General features: G+C 37.9%; 1 protein-coding gene across 1 annotated transcript in view; it reads right to left on the bottom strand.

Moving 5' to 3' along the window:
• CFAP20DC (CFAP20 domain containing) overlaps positions 1-24198 on the bottom strand; it is a 260030-nt gene that overhangs the window by 112489 nt on the left and 123343 nt on the right. Inside the window, exon 7 of the mRNA XM_080817181.1 lies at positions 12423-12587. Within this exon, the coding sequence (XP_080673307.1) occupies positions 12423-12587 (165 nt within the window). The remainder of the gene's footprint in view (positions 1-12422; positions 12588-24198) is intronic.

Here is a 24198-nt window from a genome sequence, read left to right as displayed (position 1 = left end):
GGGTCAACCAGGAAATTAAAGAAGAATTAAAAAAATTCATGGAAACAAATGAAAATGAAAACACAACTGTTCAAAACTTTTGGGACGCAGCAAAGGTGGTCCCTAGAGGAATGTATATAGCAATACAAGCCTTTCTCAAGAAACAAGAAAGTTCTCAAGTACACAACCTAACCCTACACCTTATGGAGCTGAAGAAATAACAGCAAAGAAAGCCTAAACCCAGCAGGAGAAGAGAAATAATAAAGACCAGAACAGAAATCAATGAAATAGAAACCAAAAGAACAGTAGAACAGATCAACGAAAGCAGGAGCTAGTTCTTTGAAAGAATTCATAAGATTGATAAACCCCTGGCCAGACTTACAAAAAGAAAAGAGAAAGGACCCAAATTAATAAAATCATGAATGAATGAGGAAAGATCACAACTAACACCAAAGAAATACAAACAATTATAAGAATCCATTATGAGCAACTGTACGCCAGCAAATTCAACAATCTGGAAGAAATGGATGCATCCCTAGAGACATATAAACTACCAAAACTGAACAAGGAAGAAATAGAAAACCTGAACAGACCCATAACCAGTAAGGAGATTGAAGCAGTCATCAAAAATCTCCCAATGAACAAGAGCCCTGGGCCAGACGGCTTCCCAGGGGAATTCTACCAAATATATAAAGAAGAATTAATACCTGAAACTGTTTCTCCTGAAACTGTTTAAAAAAAAAAAAAAAAGAAATGGAAGGAAAACTTTCAAACTCATTTTAGGAGGCCAGCATTAACTTGATCCCAAAACCAAAGACCGTATCAAAAATGAGAATTACAGACCAATATCCTTGATGAACATGGAAGCAAAAATTCTCACCAAAATACTAGCCAATAGGATCCAACAGTACATTAAAAGAATTATTCAACATGACTAAGTGGGATTTATTCCTGGTCCGCAAGGTTGGTTCAACATCCACAAATCAATCAATGTGATACAATATGTTAATAAAAGAAAAAACAAGAACCATATGATTCTCTCAACAGATGCAGAGAAAGCATTTGACAAAGCACAGCATCCTTTCTTGATCAAAGCTCTTCACAGTGTAGGCAGAGAGGGCACATAGCTCAACATCATAAAAGCCATCTATGAAAAACCCATAGTGAATATCATTCTCAATGGGGAAAAAAGTGAGAGCTTTTCCCCTAAGGTCAGGAACATGGCAGGGATGTCTATTATCACCACTGCTATTCAACATAGTACTGAATGTCCCAGCCTTAGCAATCAGGCAACAAAAAGAAATAAAAAGCATCCAAATCAGCAAAGAAGAAGTCAAACTCTCACTCTTTGTAGATGATATGATACTTTAGATGGAAAACCCAAAAGACTCCATCCCAAAACTGCTAGAAATCATACAGGAATTCAGTAAAGTGTCAGGATATAAAATCACTGCACAGAAATCAGTTGCATTTCTATAAACCAACAGCAAGATAGAAGAAAGAGAAATTAAGGAGTCTATCCCATTTACAAGTGTACCCAAAACCCCAAGATACCTAGGAATAAACCTAACCAAAAGGGCAAAGAAACTGTACTCAGAAAACTATAGAGTACTCATGAAGAAATTGAAGAAGATACAAAGAAATGAAAAAACATTCCATGCTCATCGATTGGAAGAACAAATATTGTGAAAATGTCTATACTACCTAAAGCAATCTACACATTTAAGGCAATCCCTATCAAAATACCATCAATTTTTTTAAAGAAATGGAATAAATAATCCTAAAATTTATATGGAATCAGGAAAGACCCCGAATAGCCAGAGAAATCTTGAAAAAGAAAAGCAAAGTTGGTGGCATCAAAATTTCAGACTTCAAGCTCTATTCCAAACCTGTAATCATCAATACAGTATAGTACTGGCACAAAAACAGACACATAGATCAATGGAACAGAATGGAGAACCCAGAAACTGACTCTCAACTCTATGGTCAACTAATCTTTGACAAAGCAGGAAAGAATGCCCAATGGAAAAATGAGTCTCTTCAACAAACAGTGTTGGGAAAATTGGATGGCCACATGCAGAAGAATGAACCTGGACCATTTCTTTACACCACACACAAAAATAGATGTAAAATGGATGAAAGACCTGAGTGTGAGGCAGGAATCCATCAAAATCCTTGAGGAGAACACAGGCAGCAACCTCTTCGACCTCAGCCACAGCAACTTCTTCCTAAACATATCACCAAAGGCAAGGGAAGAAAGGGCAAAAATGAACTATTGGGACTTCATCAAGATCAAAAGGTCTTGAAAACAAAGGAAACAATCAACAAAACCAAAAGACAAATGACAGAACGGGAGAAGATATTTGCAAATGACATATCAGATAAAGAGCTAGTATCCATAAAGAACTTATCAAACTCAACACCCAAGGAACAAAGAATCCAATCTAGAAAAGGGCAGAAGATATGAACATTCTGGCAAAGAAGACATCCGGATGGCCAACAGACACATGAAAAAGTGCTCAACATCCCTTGGCATCAGGGAACTACAAATCAAAACCACAGTGAGATACCACCTCACACCAGTCAGAATGGCTAAAATTAACCAGTCAGGAAACGACATATGTTGGCAAGTATGCAGAGAAAGGGGAATCCTCCTACACTGTTGGTGGGAATGTAAGCTGGTGCAGCCGCTCTTGAAAACAGCATGGAGGTTCCTCAAAAAGTTGAAAATAGAGCTACCCTACAACCCAGCAATTGCACTACTTGGTATTTATCCTAAAGATATAAATGTAGTGATCCGATGGGGCACGTGTACCTGAATGTTTATAGCATCAATGTCCACAACAGCCAAACTATGGAAAGAACCTAAATGTCCATCAACAGATAAATGGATAAAGAAGATGTGGCATATATATATACAATGGAATACTATGCAGCCATCAAAAGAAATGAAATCTTGCCATTAGTGATGACGTGGATGGAACTAGAGGGTATTATGCTGAGCGAAAAAAGTCAATCAGAGAAAGACAATTATCATACGATCTCTCTGATATGTGGAATTTGAGAGGCAGCGTGGGGGGTAGTCGGGGTAGAGAGGAAAAAAATGAAACAAGATGGGATCAGGAGGGAGACAAACCATAAGAGACTCTTCATCTCACGAAACAAAATGAGGGTTGCTGGGGGTGGGTGGCTTGGTTATAGACATTGGGGAGGTTATGTGCTATGATGAGTGCTATGAAATGTGTAAGCCTGATGATTCACAGACCTGTACCCCTGGGGAAAATAATATATTATATGTTAATTTTAAAAAGTTTAAGACATTTTTGAAAGGTAATAAAACACATTCGAAGCTAAAATTAGAATATCTCTTTTTCTAAACTTGAGTATTACCTTAGACAATGTCATCTGTGAGTAAAGTTAGGATATGGCAACAAGATAAAAAGTAATAAAGCACAAGATATTACTTTTCTTCACAAACTCTTAATTTATTAAAAAGCTATCAATAGTCTAGCTTTTGGTCTTTAAAATTAATGAGTAAAGAAAACTTTTCAAGGAAACAATTTTATTATCTCAAGAAAACTTCCCATTTTTGATAGAATGGAGCTGAAATATAATATAGGACTTGGTAGGACTTGAAATATAATATAGGACTTGAAATATAATATAGGACTTAATTTCCATCATTTGGTTTTGGAAATAGCAGTTTCCTATAACATGAGAAGGCTCCTCAGAAGAAAATCCTTAAAACAAGTAGTGAGCAATTGCTTAATGGGAGTAAGTAGTTAAGAATGCTTCTTAGAAACCAGACTGCCTGGTCACATCCTAGGTCTCCCACTCATTAATTACTTTGTCTGTGAGCCTCAGTTTCCTTACCTACAAAATGATAATTATGATGGTTTCTATACAAAAAGATATATGAGAGGATTAAATGGAATAAATGATGTGTGATGGCTAATTTCATGTATCAACTTGACTGGACCACTGGGTGCCCCGATTAAACGCTGCTTTGAGTATGACTGTGAGGGCATTTCTGGATGAAATTAACATCTGAATCGATAAAATCCACCCCAATGTAGGTGGGCCTCATCACCCAATCCAAGAGGGCCTGAATATACCAAAAAGGTAGAGGACGTGAGAATCTGATCTCTCTGCCTGACCCCTTAATTAGGACATTGGTCTTCAGCCATCCTCAGATTGGCATTTTCACTATTGGCTCTCCTGGACTTAGACAGAAACTCCACCATTGGCTCTTCTGGTCTCCCAGCCTGATCACTGCAGATTCTAGGACTTCTCAGTCCCCATAACTGCGTGACCCAATTCCATATGATAAATTGGTCTCTCTCTCCCTCTCCATATATATATATATATATATATATATATATATATATATATATATATTCTAAAACCAAATGATGGAAATTATCAAGGCCTATATTGTATGTAAGTTGTATATATGTGAGTGTTCTGTTTCTCTGGAGAACTTGACTAGTACACTATGCAAAGGATACAGCAAAAAGTCACTAAACATTAGTAGTGATGATGATGATGATTTGCTGCTTAATATACTCATCTTCTCAAATTATATGGCCAGCATTTCATTCATTCCTTGATCACTTAATTAACAAATATCTATTGAGTTCCTGGTGAGGGTTAAAGATTGAGTTAGATGCTAGGGATACAACAATAAACAGGACCCCTGCAGTTTTGAAGCTCACATTCCTCTTCAGGAGACAGCAATAAACAAACAAAGAATTAAGTAAAAAGAAAATATAGGTAAGGATAAATGCTGTGATGGAAATAAAAGCAGGGTGATGTTAAAGAGAGGGTGTCTTGGGGGTTACTGGATGATTATATCCTCATGTTCACCACTATGTGAACTATGTATTAAAATGTACATGAGCATAATTGATACTAATACTGTATAGATTGTCACAGATATTCCCCTATTACATCATAAATAAACAAGTTTAATATACAACTATATATTTAAAAGATTTTCTTTTGTCATTAATTTTGGATTTCCTTCCCATTATATATATATTTTTAAATTTTTTAAAAGATTTTATTTATTTATTTGAGAGAGACAGCACAAGTAGGGGGCGTGGCAGGCAGAGGGAAAAGCAGGCTCCACGCCAAGCAGAGAGCCCCATGTGGGGCTCGATCCCAGGACCCCAGGACTGTGACCTGAGAGAAGGCAGAGGCTTTAACCCACTGAGCCACCCATGTGCTCCATTCTTCCTCTTATATATTTTAAATGAGAGTACCGACATTAAGGAAAGAAATATATTTTATTTTTAAATTTTTAAATTTTATTTATTTATCTGACAGAGAGAGAGAGATCACAAGTAGGCAGAGAGGCAGGCAGAGAGGTGGGGAAGCAGGCTCCCCAATGAGCAGAGAGCCTGATGTGGGGCTTGATCCCAGGATCCCGAGATCATGACCTGACAGGAAGGCAGAGGCTTAACCCACTGAACCATCCAGGTGCCCCAAGAAATATATTTTAATTTTATAGCAATTCTCTGGGCTTTTCAAAAGACAGAAAGGTATACAGAAGAAACAAAACATGTCTCATAGTTGCTCTAACATAATACATCTCTATTGATATCACAAGTCATGAACATATTCAGAAAGTTACAATTCTCTAACAGAGGAAGATATGAGAAGTAAGTCTTATTTTCCTGCCCCTTCCTCTACTATCCCTGTTCCTAAAGGTTATTGTTAATTTTTGTGTGTTTCCTTAAAGTACACCTATACCGGCGTCCCTATGTAGCTATATTGTTCATTTACTATATCAGTGGGCTCATACAGAGACAACATCCTAGCTTTCCGTGTGTCACTGATAGACATACACAGCTCTGAGACCTTTCCAGACCATCACAAGCAGATCAGGTCAGTTGGACAGCTGCATCCATAATATCTTATTTGTGGGTATTTAATCAACTCCCTACTATGCACAAGTAATTTGTCTCTAGTTTTGTCATTTTAAGCCATGCTGTAATAGACATCTAAAGGAGAAATGTAAAGGTTGGAACAAGTCAGTCCTGGGAAAGTAGCACAACTACGTAACAAATTAGATGTGGTTTTCACGTTTGCTATTATATTAACATTTATATATCAAAGTTTCTTCAATAGTTGGTGGAATTATCTCAGAAAAATTCAAATTCATTCTATGTATGATTTGTTACATTTTGCTGTAACAAATTTCACAGATACTCATCAATATCCACACTAAATTCCTTTTACATAAAAAATTTTTTTTTGTAAAGGAATGTGACCAGGTATGACTTATTTTTACTAAAGATGGGGAAAGAGGGTGTATAATTCAAATGTAAGAGACAGCTGAGTTCACTCTGACTTAGTATCAGACACTGGACCCACAAATTGTGACATCTCTTTAAACCAACAATCTTAAGACAAGTCTTTACTGAAAGTGTGAGTTTAGAATAGTGTTTTGTTGAGGATCCTGTTTGGCTCAGTCAATTAAGTGTCCAACCCTTAATTTTGGCTAAGATCATGATCTCAGGGTTGTGAGATCGAGCCCCACATCAGGCTCCCAGCTGAAGAGGAGCCTGCTTAAGATTCTCTCTCTCTCCCCCTCCCTCTGTGCCCAGGCCCCCTGGCTTGCTCTCTCTCTCTAAAAAAAAAAGAAGTAAAATGTTTGTTTTTTTCCTGAAGTCACAATCTAAATCTTTTTTCTTTTAGTTCTCCCTTACAGTGGATTTTGTTACTTGATTTGAATTTTGCTTTCATAAATTGAAACCCAAAGAAATACTAATAAGATCTCACCAGTGCCAACTATAGTTGGATGATTACTTCATGGTTTTGCTAAATGCATTAACTTACCTATTTGCAATTATGCTAGGAAACAGAGATGCCAGTCTCTTCTCATTTAAATAGGAGTAGAGGACCAATAAGACTGCTGTTGTGGAAAGGAGGGCACTTGGGAAAACTGCCTCCTAATTTTTAAGCAAATCACTGGTTTTGATTTGTGCTTAGTGGACCATTGCATCTTGCCATTAGTAGTCATATGCTCAACTTCAATAACCAGACCTGAATCTCTGGTTCAATTAAACTGGGGTTCCATTAATGAAAATAAGATCATCAGAGACCCCACAGTTCTCTGCAAACTAACAGTCATTAGCTAATGTACCCTGGGAACTGACATAGTGAACAGTGGAGAAGTGTGGTAACATTAGCTTTTTGGAAACACAATTATCTTATTAATTTAATTAAATGCTCTTGATCAAGTTACATGACATTCGACAAAATGCACTTTAAAATGGAAGTTTTAAGGTTTCCTTTTTTGTTTGAGTGAACATACTAGAAAGCATCCATACGAAGCAACGACTATTTTCTGTGGCAGCTTCACTGGGATCTCAGTGTGTGCATTTGTAATAAAGTACCACAATTTACATGAATACTGTACAGTCAGTTATAAGATCACACAGTCATTTTCTCATCCAATTCAAAAATTTCATCACGGGGAGTGCATTTTTCAGACAGAGACAAAAACAAAGAGCTGAAATGAAGAAATATCTCCTGGCTTTTTCAAGATTAGAAAGTCTGCCCTTGGGCATAATTCATTAGCTACACCTTTCAAATGAAATATCTTATACAGAGAACAACTGTTATTATTATATTCATTTATAGTAAGTTTCAAAGCCCACAAATGATAAAATTAGCAATTGAAAAGTATTTGTAGAAAGAAAAACATAAAGTTCAAAGTACAGTAGCCCCCTCCCAACCCTGGGGGATATGCTCCAAGACCCCCAATGGATGCTCGAAACTAGACAGGACCAAACCATATATATTCCATTCTTTCCTATACATATATACCTCTGATTAATTTATAAATTAGGCACAGTAACAGATTAATAAGAACTAGTAATAAAATAGAACAATTATAAAAATATACTGTAATAAGTTATGTGAATGTGTTCTCTTTCTCAAAATATCTTATTGTGCTGTGGCTCACTGTTCTTGTGATGATGTGAGATGATAAAATTTGTACGTGAGAAGATGAAGTGAGGTGAATGATGTAGGTGTGTGATCTAGGGTTAGGCTACTATTGAGTTTCTGATGATACATCAGAAGGAGGATCATCTACTTCTGAACCACACTTTACCACAGGTAACTGAAACCTCAGGTAAGGGAGGACTGCTGTCTTAGCTGCTATGCATGTGCAATGAGCTTTTTTTAAAAAGAGAAACTTTATGGTTATAAAGGAAAAGAAATATAATTGGGATTCACAGGGTAGAAAAAATATGCTATTAGGTGATGATTGTTAATTTTCTTTCTTTCTTTCTTTCTTTCTTTCTTTCTTTCTTTCTTTCTTCCTTCCTTCCCTTCCTTCCTTTCTCTTCCTTCCTCTCCTCTCCTCACCTTCCCCCTTTCTCCCTCCCTCCCTTCCTTCCTCTCTCTCTTCCTAAGTAGGCTCCATGCCTAGTGTGGAGCCCAACATAGGGCTTGAACTCATGAACCTGAGATTAAGACCTGAGCTGAAATCAAGAGTCAGATGGTTAACTAACTGAACTACCCAGGCACTCCTGATTATTAATTTTCTGTATATTTGACTTAAGTTGGCTATCATTATGTATTAAGATCTCATTTATGGAATTTGCAAAATATATACTCATATCCTCTTCTACAAGTTGGGACCAAATATGGCCTATGAAAAGTTTCTGTTTATTATAATATTAAGTTAATGATGCAATTAATATTTATTCAAATTCCTCTCTAATCTCAAGCATCATACGTGTCCTTGAACTTTAAATTAAAAAAGACACTTAAAATATATGGATATAGACTTGCATTTCCATTTAAAGACATAATTAATTCTTAAAACATTAAGCTGGAGAGATAAAAGAAGAAAAGAGCATTCACAATTGCTCTTTGAGTTATCTGATAGGCTTTATAGCTCAGTCATTTCTGTTACTGAAAGCCTTTACAGACTATTAGATACAGATTAAGTGTTTGGTTATCAAAAACATGCTTGCTCCTTTCATTCTGTGGCGAATCTTCCATTAGATTGATTTGTGACTGAGGTGTTTGCAGTGGCTCTCAGGGGAGTGAGATCTTTTTCATTGTTCTATATATTTTCTAAAGGTTCTTTAACGAACACGGGTTATATATATTCTCTCTTTCTAAAGATAGTGTATATAATAAATATACAAATTTTCATTACCGGTGCCCTGTGTGACCAAAATGTCCTGCCTAAAGTTGGCAATTGTGGAAATAGGTGATGGGGACATGGGTGTTTATTATGTCTTCTCTCTACATTTTTGGAAGTTTGGAAATTTCATAATAGTTTAGAATTAGTGTCTACTTATACATCACAGTACCTGGCCAGGGTTTACATGGAAGAATTTACAAACTCCAGGAATATACAATTTAGGACATGTAATGCTGATGAGGATTGACATAAAAAAATACACCAAGGGGGACGCCTAGGTGGCTCAGTGGGTTAAGCATCCGACTCTTGGTTTTGGCTCACATTGTGATCTCAGGGTTGTGAGATCGAGCTCTGCCTCGGGCTCCATGCTCAGTGGGGAGTCTGCTTAAGATTCTCTCCCTCTGCACCTCTCCCCACTCACGTGTGTGTGTATGTGTGCACACACTCACTCTCTCTCAAATAAATAAAATAAAAAATACACCAAGAATAAATGAATATAGGATAAATATAGAAAGCAAAACAGTTCAAAGAAATAGCTTTTGCAGAGAAAAGAGATAGCTATGATTCACTCATTTTCTCATAGCTATCTCTTTTCTCCAGCTTCTACTTTGACCTCTCTCAAACTCTGACCCTGCTCTCTTCCCCGTCTGTTATCTGAGAATCCACAAGTCCTGCCTGTGTTTCCCCTGCAGCATCTCTCAGGCTCATCACTTACCTCGGAGCCACTGACATTTTATGCCCAGTTGGCTGCAAAGACATCTGAGCTGTAATCCTTAATCTCTGGTCTCACTTGATTTAAAAATTCATCTTGAATCCTGATGTCAAATTCATCTTCCTAAAAAAGGCATTATTGTGTCTCTACTTTAGGAGCAGGAGGCACACTCTTCTCATATTCTTCTGACCTAGCCATTCTGCCCACTGAGGCCATTCCTCAGAAAACTCATCCGTGCATTTTGCTGTCTCTTTGCCTTTGCTCAGTCTTCTGTACAACCTTACACTTCCATAAATCTTATACTTATTTATAATAAAAACTTATGCAAGTATTTACTGAATACTTTCAAGACCTACTTCTTCCTCCATAAGTTCCTTCTTATGACCATCGTTTTACCTTCCTTTGGGTTACTTCTGTGTTTTTGAGTGTCATCTGAGCCACAGGACTTTTGTTTGGATAAGTGATCCAGTGGTTCTCAACCCAGGCTGCCCATTAGAATTACTGAAGGCATTTAAAAAATATTCATTTAAGGACAATTAAATCAGACTCTCTGGAAATGAAGCATAGACATTAGGAAAAAAATTTTTTTTACACAAATTACTTATAGAATGTCCCAGGTGATCCTAACAAACAGGAAGTTGAGACTCATCCAAATATTAGGTTTCTTGATTTATATGTACTATTCATTCATTTGGCCAAGAGCTATGGGTATTTAATATAGAGGTACAAAACTGGTAGCCCTGGCATGGTTTGTTAGGCTCATACAGTGTTTTCAAAACAATTTTAGGCTTTAGACAACATTTTAAAATTGGAAGATTTATCATAAACATTGAGCTACCTAGCTCCTCTTGGAGAAAAAAAAAAAGGAAGATTTGGTAAGACTGTGCATGAATTATTGCAAGGCATCACTTGGCTAGAATGGAACTGCAGTATCCCTTCTAGAGGGAGAATGAGCTTCTAGATTCCTACAGTCCTCACCACTCCCTATTGCTCCCTTACAGGGGCTGAGTACTACCATTTATTCTCTCATTTGCATAATTGTTCATGTTCCTGATTTAACAGTAGAAAACAATTCTTTGAAGCCCTACCTGACTCCTTTCCCCTAATGACCCTCTCTACTTCCAATAAGGCTCACTGTTGAGTAAAAAATGTTTCTATGTGTCAAATATCTAGGCATCCAGCCCACTTTATTCATTTATGCTGGCCTCCATAGTAATTTGAGTTTGCAGCCCTGGGCTGCAAACCCTGTGGCAAACACTGTATTAGATGGTAGGGATATAGAACAATGAAGTACAGTGTTTGTTTTGGAGGAAGTCACACTTTATTGGGAAATGCAGACATATTAAAAAATATTGTTAAAAAAAAAGAAAAGAAAGGGAAAAAAATGTCAGGGAAAGAAGGGAACAGGGCTTGTTAGAATTAGGAAAGACTGCACAGAAGAGGTAGCATTTGAGTTGGATCTAGAAAAATGAATTGGGAGTATTTCTGGGCAGAAAGACAAAGAAGCTGTTTTAGGCCAAGAAACAGCAATTCCCAAATATGAACGTGTGGTAGCCCAAGGAGTGGTCAGAAAATTGTATGTGGGGAATGAGAGATGAAACTCTGGAGGAGGCTGAGATAGGGGAGGTTGGTTTTGTGTGAGTTCCCAGTGGTTTTTTCATTTTGTCTTCTAAGATAGTGGGAAAGGCATTCAAGGTCTTTAATCGAAGAGAGACATGATCATACTTCTTTTTTTAATCTATTGATTTTTTAAAAAGATTTTATTTATGTATGTATGTATTTATTTATTTATTTAAAAAGACTTTTATTTATTTGACAGAGATCACAAGTAGGCAGAGAGGCAGGCAGAGAGAGAGGAAGGGAAGCAGGCTCCCTGCTGAGCAGAGAGCCTGATGCGGGGCTCAATCCCAGGACCCTGAGATCATGACCTGAGCCGAAGGCAGAGGCCTTAACCCACTGAGCCACCCAGGCGCCCCAAAAGATTTTATTTATTTATCTGACAGATAGAGATCACAAGTAGGCAGAGAGAGAGAGAGGAGGAAGCAGGCTGCCTACTGAGCACAGAGCAGAGAGCCTGATGTGGGGCTCGATCCCAGGATCCTGGGATCATGACCCGGGACGAAGGCAGAGGCTTTAACCCACTGAGCCACCCAGGCGCCCCTCACATTTCTATTTCTATTATCAGAAAGATAGTTCTGACAGCAACGTGGAGATTAACTGGGAGGCTAAGGTGAGCAACCAGATCAATGACAGCAGCAACAGAAGAGGAGCAGAGAGATTCCAGAGATGTTTTGGAAGTATAATTGGCTGGGCCTGAAAACATACAGGAAAGGGAGAGGACTAATCAAGGATGTTTTGATTTGGTATGTAAAAACCCAGAAAATATTTTAGCGGCTAAAGAGAAATTTAAAATGATTTATCACAGATAAGAGTCGATGTCAGAGTGACTTAATATTTTAACTTCAAGCTATAAAGCATCATTGCGGTGTTGGGATTTTTTTAACCCTTTTTTTGGTCTTTCAAATAAATATGCTTATAATTTAGGTGCCTGATGCATACCTGATTCTGCTGAACTTAGAGGATGACCTCCAAATTTTATTTCGGTTTGGCGGAGTTTAGTCATGTTTAGCAGCTGTGTGACTTGTGGAACATCTGTCGTTAGTTGGCAGCTTCGTGGAATAACGTCTGTAGGTTCATCTGTTGGAAAGGGAACACCATATCCAGCTGAAAATAAAGACAAACATTCATTCCTCAAATGTAAGTCATTTCTGCCAAATGGACATATCTTATAAATGAAACCAATTAAAGTAAAACATTTTATTTATTTTTAAATTATTTTTAAGATTTTATTTATTTATTTGACGGAGATAATGAGAGAGGGAACACAAGCAGACAAGCAGGAGAGGGAGAAGCAGTCTCCCCACTGAGCAGGGAACCAGACTCCCAGGACCCTGGGATCATGCATGACCTGAGCAGAAGGCAGATGTTTAACGACTGAGCCACCTAGGCGCCCCTAAAGTAAAACATTTTAGAATATGACTTTGAATGAATTACTTAACCTTACGGCCTCGGCTTTCTCATCTGTAAAATGAATGTTGTAATTTTACTGCTTATTTTGTAGGGCTGTAGGAACTATTAAATGAGATAAAGTGTATGACATATAGAGTAAGTTCAGAGACTTGTGCAATAAATGACAGCATTCATTGGATATATTTTATACTTATTTTTCAGTACTAGAATGTAACTCAAGAAAAGAGCTAGTTAGGTGTGCTCCAAGTACAGTGGCTCATTTACACTGGGATTTTTTTAAACCCTTTTTTAAAAATATACACAAATCAATATACACAATATATCACAATATACATAAATCATATATACACAAATATACAATATCAATATACACAAAGATATAGTTGAATAAGTACCTAGAGACATTATATGAGTAAAGTTATTTTTTAACTTTCTATTTTGAAATAATTATAGATCTACAGAAAATTTACAAAAATAGTAGAGTTCCTAATACCTTTTACCCAGCTTCCCCTAATGTTAACATCTGACCTTTGAATACTTTCAAAGAAAGAACAGTTTATTATAATTAAAATAGTATTTTTATTATTGTAATTTGTATTCCTAATGAGATTTGATATCAATCATATATATTTATATGGATATATAAATTTCCAGTTTAGTAAATTTTGTGTTCATGTTCTTAACCCATTCCAGTATTAGAACATCATTTTCTTCATTTGTATGACCTCTCTTAGAGCAAAGATATTAAGTCTTGTCATATGTATTAAGTAGAAATTAAATTGGTATTAGCATTCCAAAAAGCAATTTTCCTATATGTATCAAAAGCCTTAAAAATGTACCTACCAATTTACTCCTTAATTTCACTTTATGAATCTTTTCTCTCTCTTTTTTTTTAAGGATTTTTTTTTTTTTTTTTTTTGAGAGAGAGAGAGAGCATGCACGCGCACATGCTAATGGGGTGGGGAGAAGAGGAGGGACAGGGAGAGACAGTCTTATTTTTTTTCTTCCTTTTTTTTTTTTTTAAATTTCTTTTCAGCATAACAGTATTCATTGTTTTTGCACCACACCCAGTGCTCCATGCAATAGTGCCCTCCTTAATACCCACCACCTTTTCATCTGAGTTTCTGTTTGTTTGTTTGTTTGTTTGTTTTACTTCAGAAAAGGCTCAGGGACACCTGGATGGTGTAGTCAGTTAAGCAGCCAACTCTTGTTTCAGTTCAGGTCATGATCTCAGTGTCATCAGATCACGCCTCAAATCCTGTGTGGGGCTCCAAGCTCAGAGCAGAGTCTGCTTAAGACTGTCTCTCCCTCCACCTTACAGCTCAGAGCAGAGTCTGCTTAAGACTGTCTCTCCCTCCACCTTACAGCTCAGAGCAGAGTCTGCTTAAGACTGTCTCTCCCTCCACCTTACAGCTCAGAGCAGAGTCTGCTTAAGACTGTCTCTCCCTCCACCTTACAGCTCAGAGCAGAGTCTGCTTAAGACTGTCTCTCCCTCCACCTTACAGCTCAGAGCAGAGTCTGCTTAAGACTGTCTCTCCCTCCACCTTACAGCTCAGAGCAGAGTCTGCTTAAGACTGTCTCTCCCTCCACCTTACAGCTCAGAGCAGAGTCTGCTTAAGACTGTCTCTCCCTCCACCTTACAGCTCAGAGCAGAGTCTGCTTAAGACTGTCTCTCCCTCCACCTTACAGTCTTAAGCAGACTCTGCTCTGAGCTTGGAGCCCCACACAGGATTTGAGGCTTGATCTGATGACATTGAGATCATGACCTGAACTGAAACAAGAGTTGGCTGCTTAACTGACTACACCATCCAGGTGTCCCTGAGTCTTTTCTGAAGTAAAACAAACAAACAAACAAACAAACAAACAAACAAACAGAAACTCAGATGAAAAGATCTGTGTTTATAATTTCTGAAAAACAAAAAACTTGAATTACCAGTAAAGAGCCACAAGAAATTCTATTTATGAAGATAGCTTAATGATGTGGGAAAAATTCATGATAGGAAGTTCCATGAAAGTAATATATACAAAACTCTAACTGTAGAAAATCAATGAATAAAATGTGGGCATGGCAAAAAGACTAAAATGAAATATACTGAGATGTAAAATAACTTTTGATGGTTAGCTTAAGTGTAGGCTTTATTTTCTTCTACATAAAAATGTCTGTGTTTTTAATTTTTATAAGTAAAATATCTAATTTTAGAATCTAGTGGAAAAAATGTGTGTGTATATGTGAATGAGTAGTAACAAAAATTCAACCAATCATCCCTCAAAAAACATCCTATGTAAGTATAAACTCTAACCACGTTTATAAAGGCAAATGATGTTAGGTTTATATGCACCCAAGTCATGGCAGTTTCCTAATTAGATCCCAATGTCCTAATCTTGAAAAGGAAATGAATCATTTAACTAAAAACTTGAATGCTCATCAGCAATGTAATGGTTTCTAAGTGTCCTAATGCTCCAGTCTTTAAAAATGCAGTAGATTTACAAATCTTAGTTTTCAGGTGTTGTTTGTTGGTCCATTTCTTATTTGTCATCCACGTTTAGAAAATCAATATAAAGTAGTTGAGTAGATAAACTCTCAAAATAGAAAACATTTGGAAAAATAAGTAAACTAACTCCAGATATATATTTGACATATCATTTCAAACTCTTCTGAGGTAGAACAAGATAATTTCCACATCAATGCCAATATTGATAAATTAGATTTTTTATTAAAAGAGGCAGAGAATTCTGTAGGCTCTAAGACCCTGAAATAAAATGCCATATTCTCAGTCACATAAAGACAAGTCATGGAAATGTTAGCTTATAGGGATTGTGTGGATGATACAGGGTACAATGCCATACAAAGTTTGAACTGCATACAAAAACAAAACCTGAGTTTCCATCTAACAAGAAATAGCCGAAAATTCCTGGTAACCCAAGATCCAAGGCAGAGACTATTACAAAACTCCAGTCTGAATTTAACAGGATCGTGGTTGACATGCAAATCAGATTCCACAGTAAAAGGACAAATCCCTTTTGTGCCACTTTTCCTTTCTATACATCTACTCTCGCTTTGCAGCCACAACTGTCACACTACTCATTAGATTATTCATCAAGGGAGAGTGTGAGCAGTATAAAACCTGCAATAAAAGGAGGAATCAAAGAAAAAACTACCAGTTCATTACTTTTTAAAATAAAAATGAATTATTAAGCCCATTTAGCAACTACTCACTCTCAAACTTGGTGGAGGTATACATGGAGAGGGTCTTTAGTCTCATTTTTGTGAAACCAAATTATGAAAGAGCTTTATGACCTGGTAGTTGGATGTTTTGATAAACCAAAGTGGAAGTTAACTCAGCTACCCACCACCCACCTCACCAATAAATACTCCCTTCTCCATATTCAATTACTAGGCCATTTTATTTTAATTTTTAGCATTCATGGCTTAATTAAAAAATAAGAATTTCAGGGGCACCTGGGTGCTCATTCAGTTAAGTGTCTGTCTTCGGCTCAGGTCATGCTCTCAGGGTCCTGGGATCCAGCCCTGTGTCGCGCTCTCTGCTCTGCAGGGAGCCTGCTTCTCCCTCTGCTCTGCCCCTCCACCCCTGCTCATGCTCTCTCTGTCTCTCGCTCTCTCGAATAAATAAAAAAAAAGAATTCTGAACACAGCATGGATTCTACATAGAAAATAAATGGTGCTAAACTGTGAGTACATACAGGGCATGCTCTGCCCTCACTCATTCGTTTACTCATTTTATCATTCAGCAAATACTTTTTGAGTTTCTACTGTATGCCAGGGAATCTCGTGGTGAGCCAGAGTGACTCTTTCCTGGTCTTTCTGAAGCTTACACTTAACAGAGAATATGAAACAAATTATATTATAAATAACTATTTAATTATAATTTTATTAAGTGCTCTGAAGGAAAAGTTCAAGGTGTAATGAAAGAGGTAATGGGTGTCAGAGAAAGTCTTTCCTGATAAAGAGAAATTTATTTATCTTTTGTTTTTTAAAAGATTTTATTTATTTATTTTAGAGAGAGAGAGAATGAGAGAGAGAGCAGGGAACCCGATGCTGGACTCGATACTGGGAGCCCAGGATCATCACCTGAGCCGAAGTTAGTCACTTAACAACTGAGACATAAAAGATAAGCACCATTTCCCCTGGTGAAATGGATCGGAGGGATCATTCAGGTGTAGGGAACAGAGCATTTGAAGCCTCTGAAGGTGGAAGAACGCTGGTGCATTCTAGGAAGTGAAAGAAGACAATTCTGCCAAAGGGCTGCTAGTGTGGGAGAGAATAGTGACAGAATCCCAATGATATATTTACTACAGCATCTGGTTCACAGGGAATACTCAATAAATGGTCATGGTTGAAGGATATATATCCTTGACTATATATATATATGATATATTATTTGGTTCAGGGGTACGGGTCTGTGATTCATCAGTCTTACAGAATTCACAGCACTCACCATAGCATAGACCCTCTACAGTGTCCATCACCCAGACACCCCATGCCCCATGCCTCACACCCCCTCCACTCCAGCAGCCCTCAGTTTGTTTCCTGAGATGAAGAGTCTCTTATGGTTTGTTTCCCTCTCTGGTTTCATCCCATTTCATTTTTTCCTCCCTTCCCTCATGATCCTCTGCCTTTTTTCTCAAATTCCACATATCATCAAGATCATATGATAATTGTCTTCCTCTGATTGACTTATTTCGCTCAGCATAATACCCTCTAGTTCCATCCATATCGTTGCAAATGGCAAGATTTCATTTCTTTTGATGGCTGCATAGTATTCCATTTTGTATATACATACCACTTCTTCTTTACCCATTCATCTGCTGATGGACTTTTAGGCTCTTTCCATAGTTTGGCTACTGTGGACATTGCTGCTATAAACATTGGGGTGCACGAGCTCCTTTGGATCACTACATTTGTATTTTGGGATAAAATACCCAGTAGGGCAATTGCTGGGTCATAATGTAGCTCTATTTTCAACTTTTTGAGTAACCTCCATATGGTTTTCCAGAGTGTCTGCTCCAGCCTGCATTCCCACCAACAGTGTAGGAGGATTCCCCTTTCTCTACTTCCTCACCAACATCTGTTGTTTCCTGACCTGTTAATTTTAGTAATTCTGACTGGTGTGAGGTGGTATCTCACTGTGGTTTTGATTTGTATTTCCCTGAAGCCAAGTGATGTTGAGCGCTTTTTCATGTGTCTGTTGGCCATCCGGATGTCTTCTTTGCCAGAATGTTCATATCTTCTGCCCTTTTCTAGATTGGATTCTTTGTTCCTTGGGTGTTGAGTTTGATAAGTTCTTTATGGATACTAGCTCTTTATCTGATATGTCATTTGCAAATATCTTCTCCCATTCTGTCATTTGTCTTTTGGTTTTGTTGATTGTTTCCTTTGTTTTCAAGACCTTTTGATCTTGATGAAGTCCCAATAGTTCATTTTTGCCCTTTCTTCCCTTGCCTTTGGTGATGTGTTTAGGAAGAAGTTGCTGCGGCTGAAGTTGAAGAGGTACAGTCTGTGTTCTCCTCAAGGATTTTGATGGATTCTTGCCTTACACTCAGGTCTTTCATCCATTTTACATCTATTTTTGTGTGTGGTGTAAGGAAATGGTCCAGGTTCATTCTTCTGCATGTGGCCATCCAATTTTCCCAACACTGTTTGTTGAAGAGACTCATTTTTCCATTGGACATTCTTTCCTGCTTTGTCAAAGATTAGTTGACCATAGAGTTAAGAGTCTGTTTCTGGATTCTCTGCTCTGTTCCATTGATCTATGTGTCTGTTTTTGTGCCAACAGCATACCATATTGATGATTACAGCTTTGGAATAGAGCTTCAAGTCTGGAATTGTGATGCCATCAACTTTGCTGTTCTTTTTCAACAGTTCTCTATTTGAGGTCTTTTCTGGTTCCATACAAATTTTAGGATTACTTTTTCCAGCTCAGTGAAAAAAGTTGATGTTATTTTGATAGGAATTGCATTAAATGTGTAGATTGCTCTAAGCAGCATAGACATTTTAACACTATTTTTCCTTCTAATCCATGAGCATGGAACGTTTTTCCATTTCCTTGTGTCTTCCTGAATTTCTTTCATGAGTATTCTATAGTTTTCTGAGTGCAGATCCTTTGTCTCTTTGGTTGGATTTATTCCTAGGTATCTTATGGGTTTTGGTGCAGTTGTAAATGGGATCTACTCCTTAATTTCTCTTTCTTCAGTCTTGTTGCTGGTGCATAGAAATGCATTCTGTGCATTCATTTTATATGCTGCCATTTACTGAATTCCTGTATGAGTTCCAGAAGTTTTGGGGTGGAGACTTTGGGTTTTCCACATAAAATATCATATCATCTGCAAAGAGTGAGAATTTGACTTCTTTGCCAATTCAGATGCCTTTTATTTCTTTTTGTTGTCTGTTGTTGAGGCTAGGACATTCAATACTATGATGATTAGTAGTGCTGATAGTGGATATCTCTGCCATGTACCTGACCTTGGGGGGATAGCTCTCAGTTTTTCCCCATTGAGAATGATATTTGCTATGGGTTTTTCATAGATGGCTTTTATGATGTTGAGAAAGGGGTCTTTGTCTGGTTTTGGGATCAAGGTAATGCAGGCCTCATAAAATGAGTTTGAAAGTTTTCCTTCCATTTCTTTTCTTCTTTTTCTTTTTTTCTTTTAACAGTTTCAGGAGAAACAGTTTCAGGTATTAATTCTTCTTTATATGTTTGGTAGAATTCCCCTGGGAAGCCGTCTGGCCCAGGGCTCTTGTTCATTGGGAGATTTTTGATGACTGCTTCAATCTCCTTACTGATTATGGGTCTGTTCAGGTTTTCTATTTCTTCCTCGTTCAGTTTTGGTAGTTTATATGTCTCTAGGAATGCATCCATTCCTTCTGGATTGTCAAATTTGCTGGGGTGTGGTTGCTCATAATGTGTTCTTATAATTGTTTATATTTCTTTGGTGTTAGTTGTGATCTCTCCTCTTTCATTCATGATTTTATTAATTTGGGTCCTTTCTCTTTTCTTTTTGATAAGTCTGGCCAGGGGTTTATCAGTCTTATTAATTCTTTTGAAGAACCAGCTCCTATTTTCATTGATCTGTTCTACTGTTCTTTTGGTTTCTGTTTCATTGATTTTTGCTCTGATATTAATAATTCTCTTCTCCTGCTGGGTTTAGGCTTTCTTTGCTGTTATTTCTCCAGCTCCTTTAGGTGTACGGTTAGGTTGTGTACTTGAGAACTTTCTTGTTTCTTGAGAAAGGCTTGTATTGCTATGTACATTCCTCTCGGGACCGCCTTTGCTGTGTCCTAAAAGATTTGAACAGTTGTGTTTTCATTTTGTTTCCATGAATTTTTTAATTCTTCTTTAATTTCCTGGCTGACCCATTCATTCTTTAGTAGAATGCTCTTTAACCTCCATGTATTTGAGTTCTTTCCAACTTTCCTCTTGTGATTGAGTTCTAGTTTCAGAGCACTGTGTTTTGAAAATATGCAGGGAATGATCCAGTCTTTTGGTACCCATTGAGATCTGATTTGTGACCCAGGATGTGATCTATTTGGAGAATGTTCCATGTGTAGTAGAGAAGAATGTTTATTCTGTTGTTTTGGGATGAAATGTTCTGACTATATCTGTGATGGCCATCTGGTCCAGTGTGTCATTTAAAGCCCTTATCTCCTCTTTGATCTTTTGCTTAGATGATCTATCCATTTCAGTGAGGGGGCTGTTAAAGTCCCCTACTATTATTGTATTATTGTTGATGTGTTTCTTTGATTTTGCTATTAATTGGCTTATATAATTGGCTACTCCCATGTTAGGGGCATACATATTTAAAATTGTTAGATCTTCTTGTTGGATAGACCCTTTAAGTATGATATAGTGTCCTTCCTTATCTCTTATTTACAGTCTTTGACTTAAAATCTAATTTGTCTGATATAAGGATTGCCACCCCAGCTTTCTTTTGATGTCCATTATCATGGTAAATTGTCTTCCACCCACTCACTTGAAGTCTGGATGGGTCTTTGGGTCTAAAATGAGTTTATTGTAGATAGCATATCAATGGCTCTTGTTTTTTTTAATCCATTCTGATACCCTGTGTATTTTGAACATTAGCTCATTTACATTCAGGGTAACTACTGAAAGATATTGATTTAGTGCCATTGTATTGCCTGTAAGTTGACTGTTACTGTATATTGTCTCTGTTCCTTCCTGGTCTGTTACTTTCATGTTCTCTCTTTGCTGAGAGGACCTCTTTCAAAATTTCTTGTAGGGTTGGTTTGGTGATCGCAAATCTTTTAGTTTCTGTTTGTCCTGGGAGCTTTTTATTTCTCCTTCTATTTTCAATGACAGCTTGGCTGGATATAGTATTCTTGGCTGCATAATTTTGTTTAGTGCTCTGAAGTAAATGAGAAAACTGCCAGGTCTCTGTAGATAGGTCTGTTGCCAGTATAATGCTTCGACCACTATAGACCTACCTCCTCTTGTCCCAAGCTGCTTTCAGGATTTTCTCTTTGTCTCTGAGATTTGTAAGTTTTCCTAATAGATGTTCGGATGTTGACCTATTTTTATTGATTTTGAGGGGGGGTTGTCTGTGCCTCCTGGATTTTGATGCCTATTTCCTTCCCCAAATTGTGGACATTCTCTACTATAATTTGCTCCAATAAATGTTCTACCCCTCTCCTTCTTCTTCTGGGATCTCAATTATTCTAGTGTTGTTTCATCTTATGGTATCACTTATTTCTTGACTTCTCACCTTGTGGTCCAGTAGTTGTTTCTCTCTCTTTTTCTCAGCTTCTTTATTCTCTGTCATTTGGTTTTCTAGATCACTAATTCTCTCTTCTGCCTCATTTATCCTAGTGTTTAGAGCCTCCATTTTTTATTGCACCTCATTAATAGCCTTTTTTATTTTGACTTGGTTAGATTTTATTTCTCCAGAAAAGGACTCTCTAGAATCTTCCATGCTTTTTTCAAGCCCAGTCAGCATCTTTACAATTGTCATTCTGAACTCTAGTTCTGACAACTTACTAATGTCCATGTTGATTAGCTCCCTGGCAGGCAGTCTGTAGTATTGCCTCTTATTCTTTTTTTTTTGAGGTGAGATTTTCCATTTTGTAATTTTGTCTGGAGAGGAATAGATGAACAAGAGAACAAAATGCTACAAGGGTAAAAATGACCCCAGAAAATATACACTAAACAAATCAGAAGAGATCCAAAACCAGGGTGGGGGGTGAGGGGAAGAAAGGGAAAAAAAAAAAAAAAGAATATGATCAGGCTGGTAAATAGAACAGATCCACAGACTTTTGGCTCTGTTTTTTTGGGTGTATTTTGGTCTGTTAGAAGAAACTGCCTCCCAAAATTTTAAGGAAAGAAAAACATATATATACAAAAACAAGGGTAAATACAATGAAAGGATGGTATATGACTGTAAAAATGAAAATTAAAAAATTTTAAAAAAGGAAGTGATAAGAAATTGGCTGAAAAAAGAAAGAAGGAAAAAAAAAAAGAATTTGATCAGGCAGGTGAATAGAACAAAGCATGTACTAGATTTAGGGTATATTTTGGTCTCCAGCCTTGGAGGAGGCCATGAACTCAGGGTCCCACTCCTGAGTGAGTCCTCAGAGAAAAGCAGTCAATCACCCCTGTCTCCCTGGTCTCCAGCCACACTCCATTCTCACTCAGCCTGTGAGTGAGTATTTCTATCTCTGGCTCACAGCCCCATTTGGATTCTCCAACCCCAGTAGATTCCTGCAGTGTGGTCCTGTGCCACTCCTCCCAGGGGAGGAAGTGAGGGGGTCTCCCTGGATCTGTTGCTTGTTGGGCCTCTGCTCTTCCAGGAGGCCTGACTGTGCTGCAGATCACGGTTTATGGCAACCCTGAGCTGAAAGCCCACTCCTCGGCTCCGTCTCCACAGCTGGTTTCCCTGCTCTGATACATGGGACCTCTGCAGCACTCAGGAACCCCAGGTCTTTCTGTGACCCTGAGGGTCCTTTGACCACACTGTCCCAGTGAGGGTTCCATCCCCTGCTTAGCCACCAGAGTGATGTCCCTCAGGCGAGCAGACTTCTAAGAGTTCCGATTTTGTGCTCTGTTGCTCTACCACTTGCTGGGAGCTGACTGATGGAGGCTTCCTCCCCACACCCCCTGTGGTCTTTTTTCCCAGATATCGCCTTAGATTCACTTCTCCACATGTCCTACCTCCCAGAAAGTGGTTGCTTTTCTGTTCATAGAGTTGCTGCTATTCTTTTCTTTGATCTCCTGTGGAGTTCATAGGTGTTCAAAATGGTTTGATAACTAGCTGAATTCCTGGGACCAGATGAAATTTAGGTCTCCTACTTCTTTGCCATCTTGGAGCCCGTCTCCGGATGAAGGCCCCTTAGTAACAGCTGACCTAGATTAAAAGCAGCTGCCAAGTTTTCCACTTTTCTTCTTTGGTTGTTCTTTGCTCAGCTATTTCCTGAGAAGTATTCCACACACATTTTATTTGGATATCACATCTTTCTCCCCAGGTGGCAAATGACAAGTCAAAGTGGTAATCAGATACTAAGGGACCAAGGCCTATCTGAATTGTTCTTCCAGACAAGTTCTATTTTCTGTAAGAGATGTGTATGGTAACAAGCAGACTGCTTCATTAACACTGGAAAATAACACAGTTGATTTAAGGTGCTTTTGCTAACAAATCTGAAGGGACACAATGTTCGCTGGAATGGTCAGCTCAGTGCCAAAATGGAAAGAGAAGGCTAAGAGAAAACTAACAGATTTGCTCATGTAGCATCGAAACACAACCACATGGTGGGGTTTTTTTTTTGCTGTCTTTGTTCCCAGTATGAGTTAGTATATTAGAATGTTTTGAGAGATTTTGTAATCCTGTTTGGCTTTGTCTATAATGCCACCATAATGTGAACCATTCTGTAGTTGTTGCATATCTCTGATGAAGATCTTAACTAGCTTTAAAAATTAAGTCACTGGGTACTTGGGGGGCTTAGCTGGGTAAGCCTCCCACCCGATTTTGGCTCAGGTCATGATCTGAGGGTTGTGAGATCAAGTCCTGCTTTGGCCTCTGTACTCAGCAGGGATTTCACTGGACATTCTCTCTCTCCCTCTCTCTGCCCCTCCCCTTGCTTGTAGGTAGGCATGTGCTCTCTCTCAAATAGATTAATCTTAAAAAAAAAAATAAGTCACCAATTTTAACACATACAAATGCTCCTTATGCATTAAAACATGTGCTATGGTGAGTGCTGTAAATTGTGTAAGACTGATGACTCACAGACCTGTACCCCTGAAGCAAATAATACATTATATGTTAATAAAAAATTCACTTA

Source organism: Martes martes, assembly GCF_963455335.1.
Source record: "Martes martes genome assembly, chromosome: 1".
Lineage (NCBI taxonomy): Eukaryota > Metazoa > Chordata > Mammalia > Carnivora > Mustelidae > Martes > Martes martes.
Note: the sequence above shows the minus strand (reverse complement) of the source record. Positions and strands in the feature narration are given on the sequence as shown.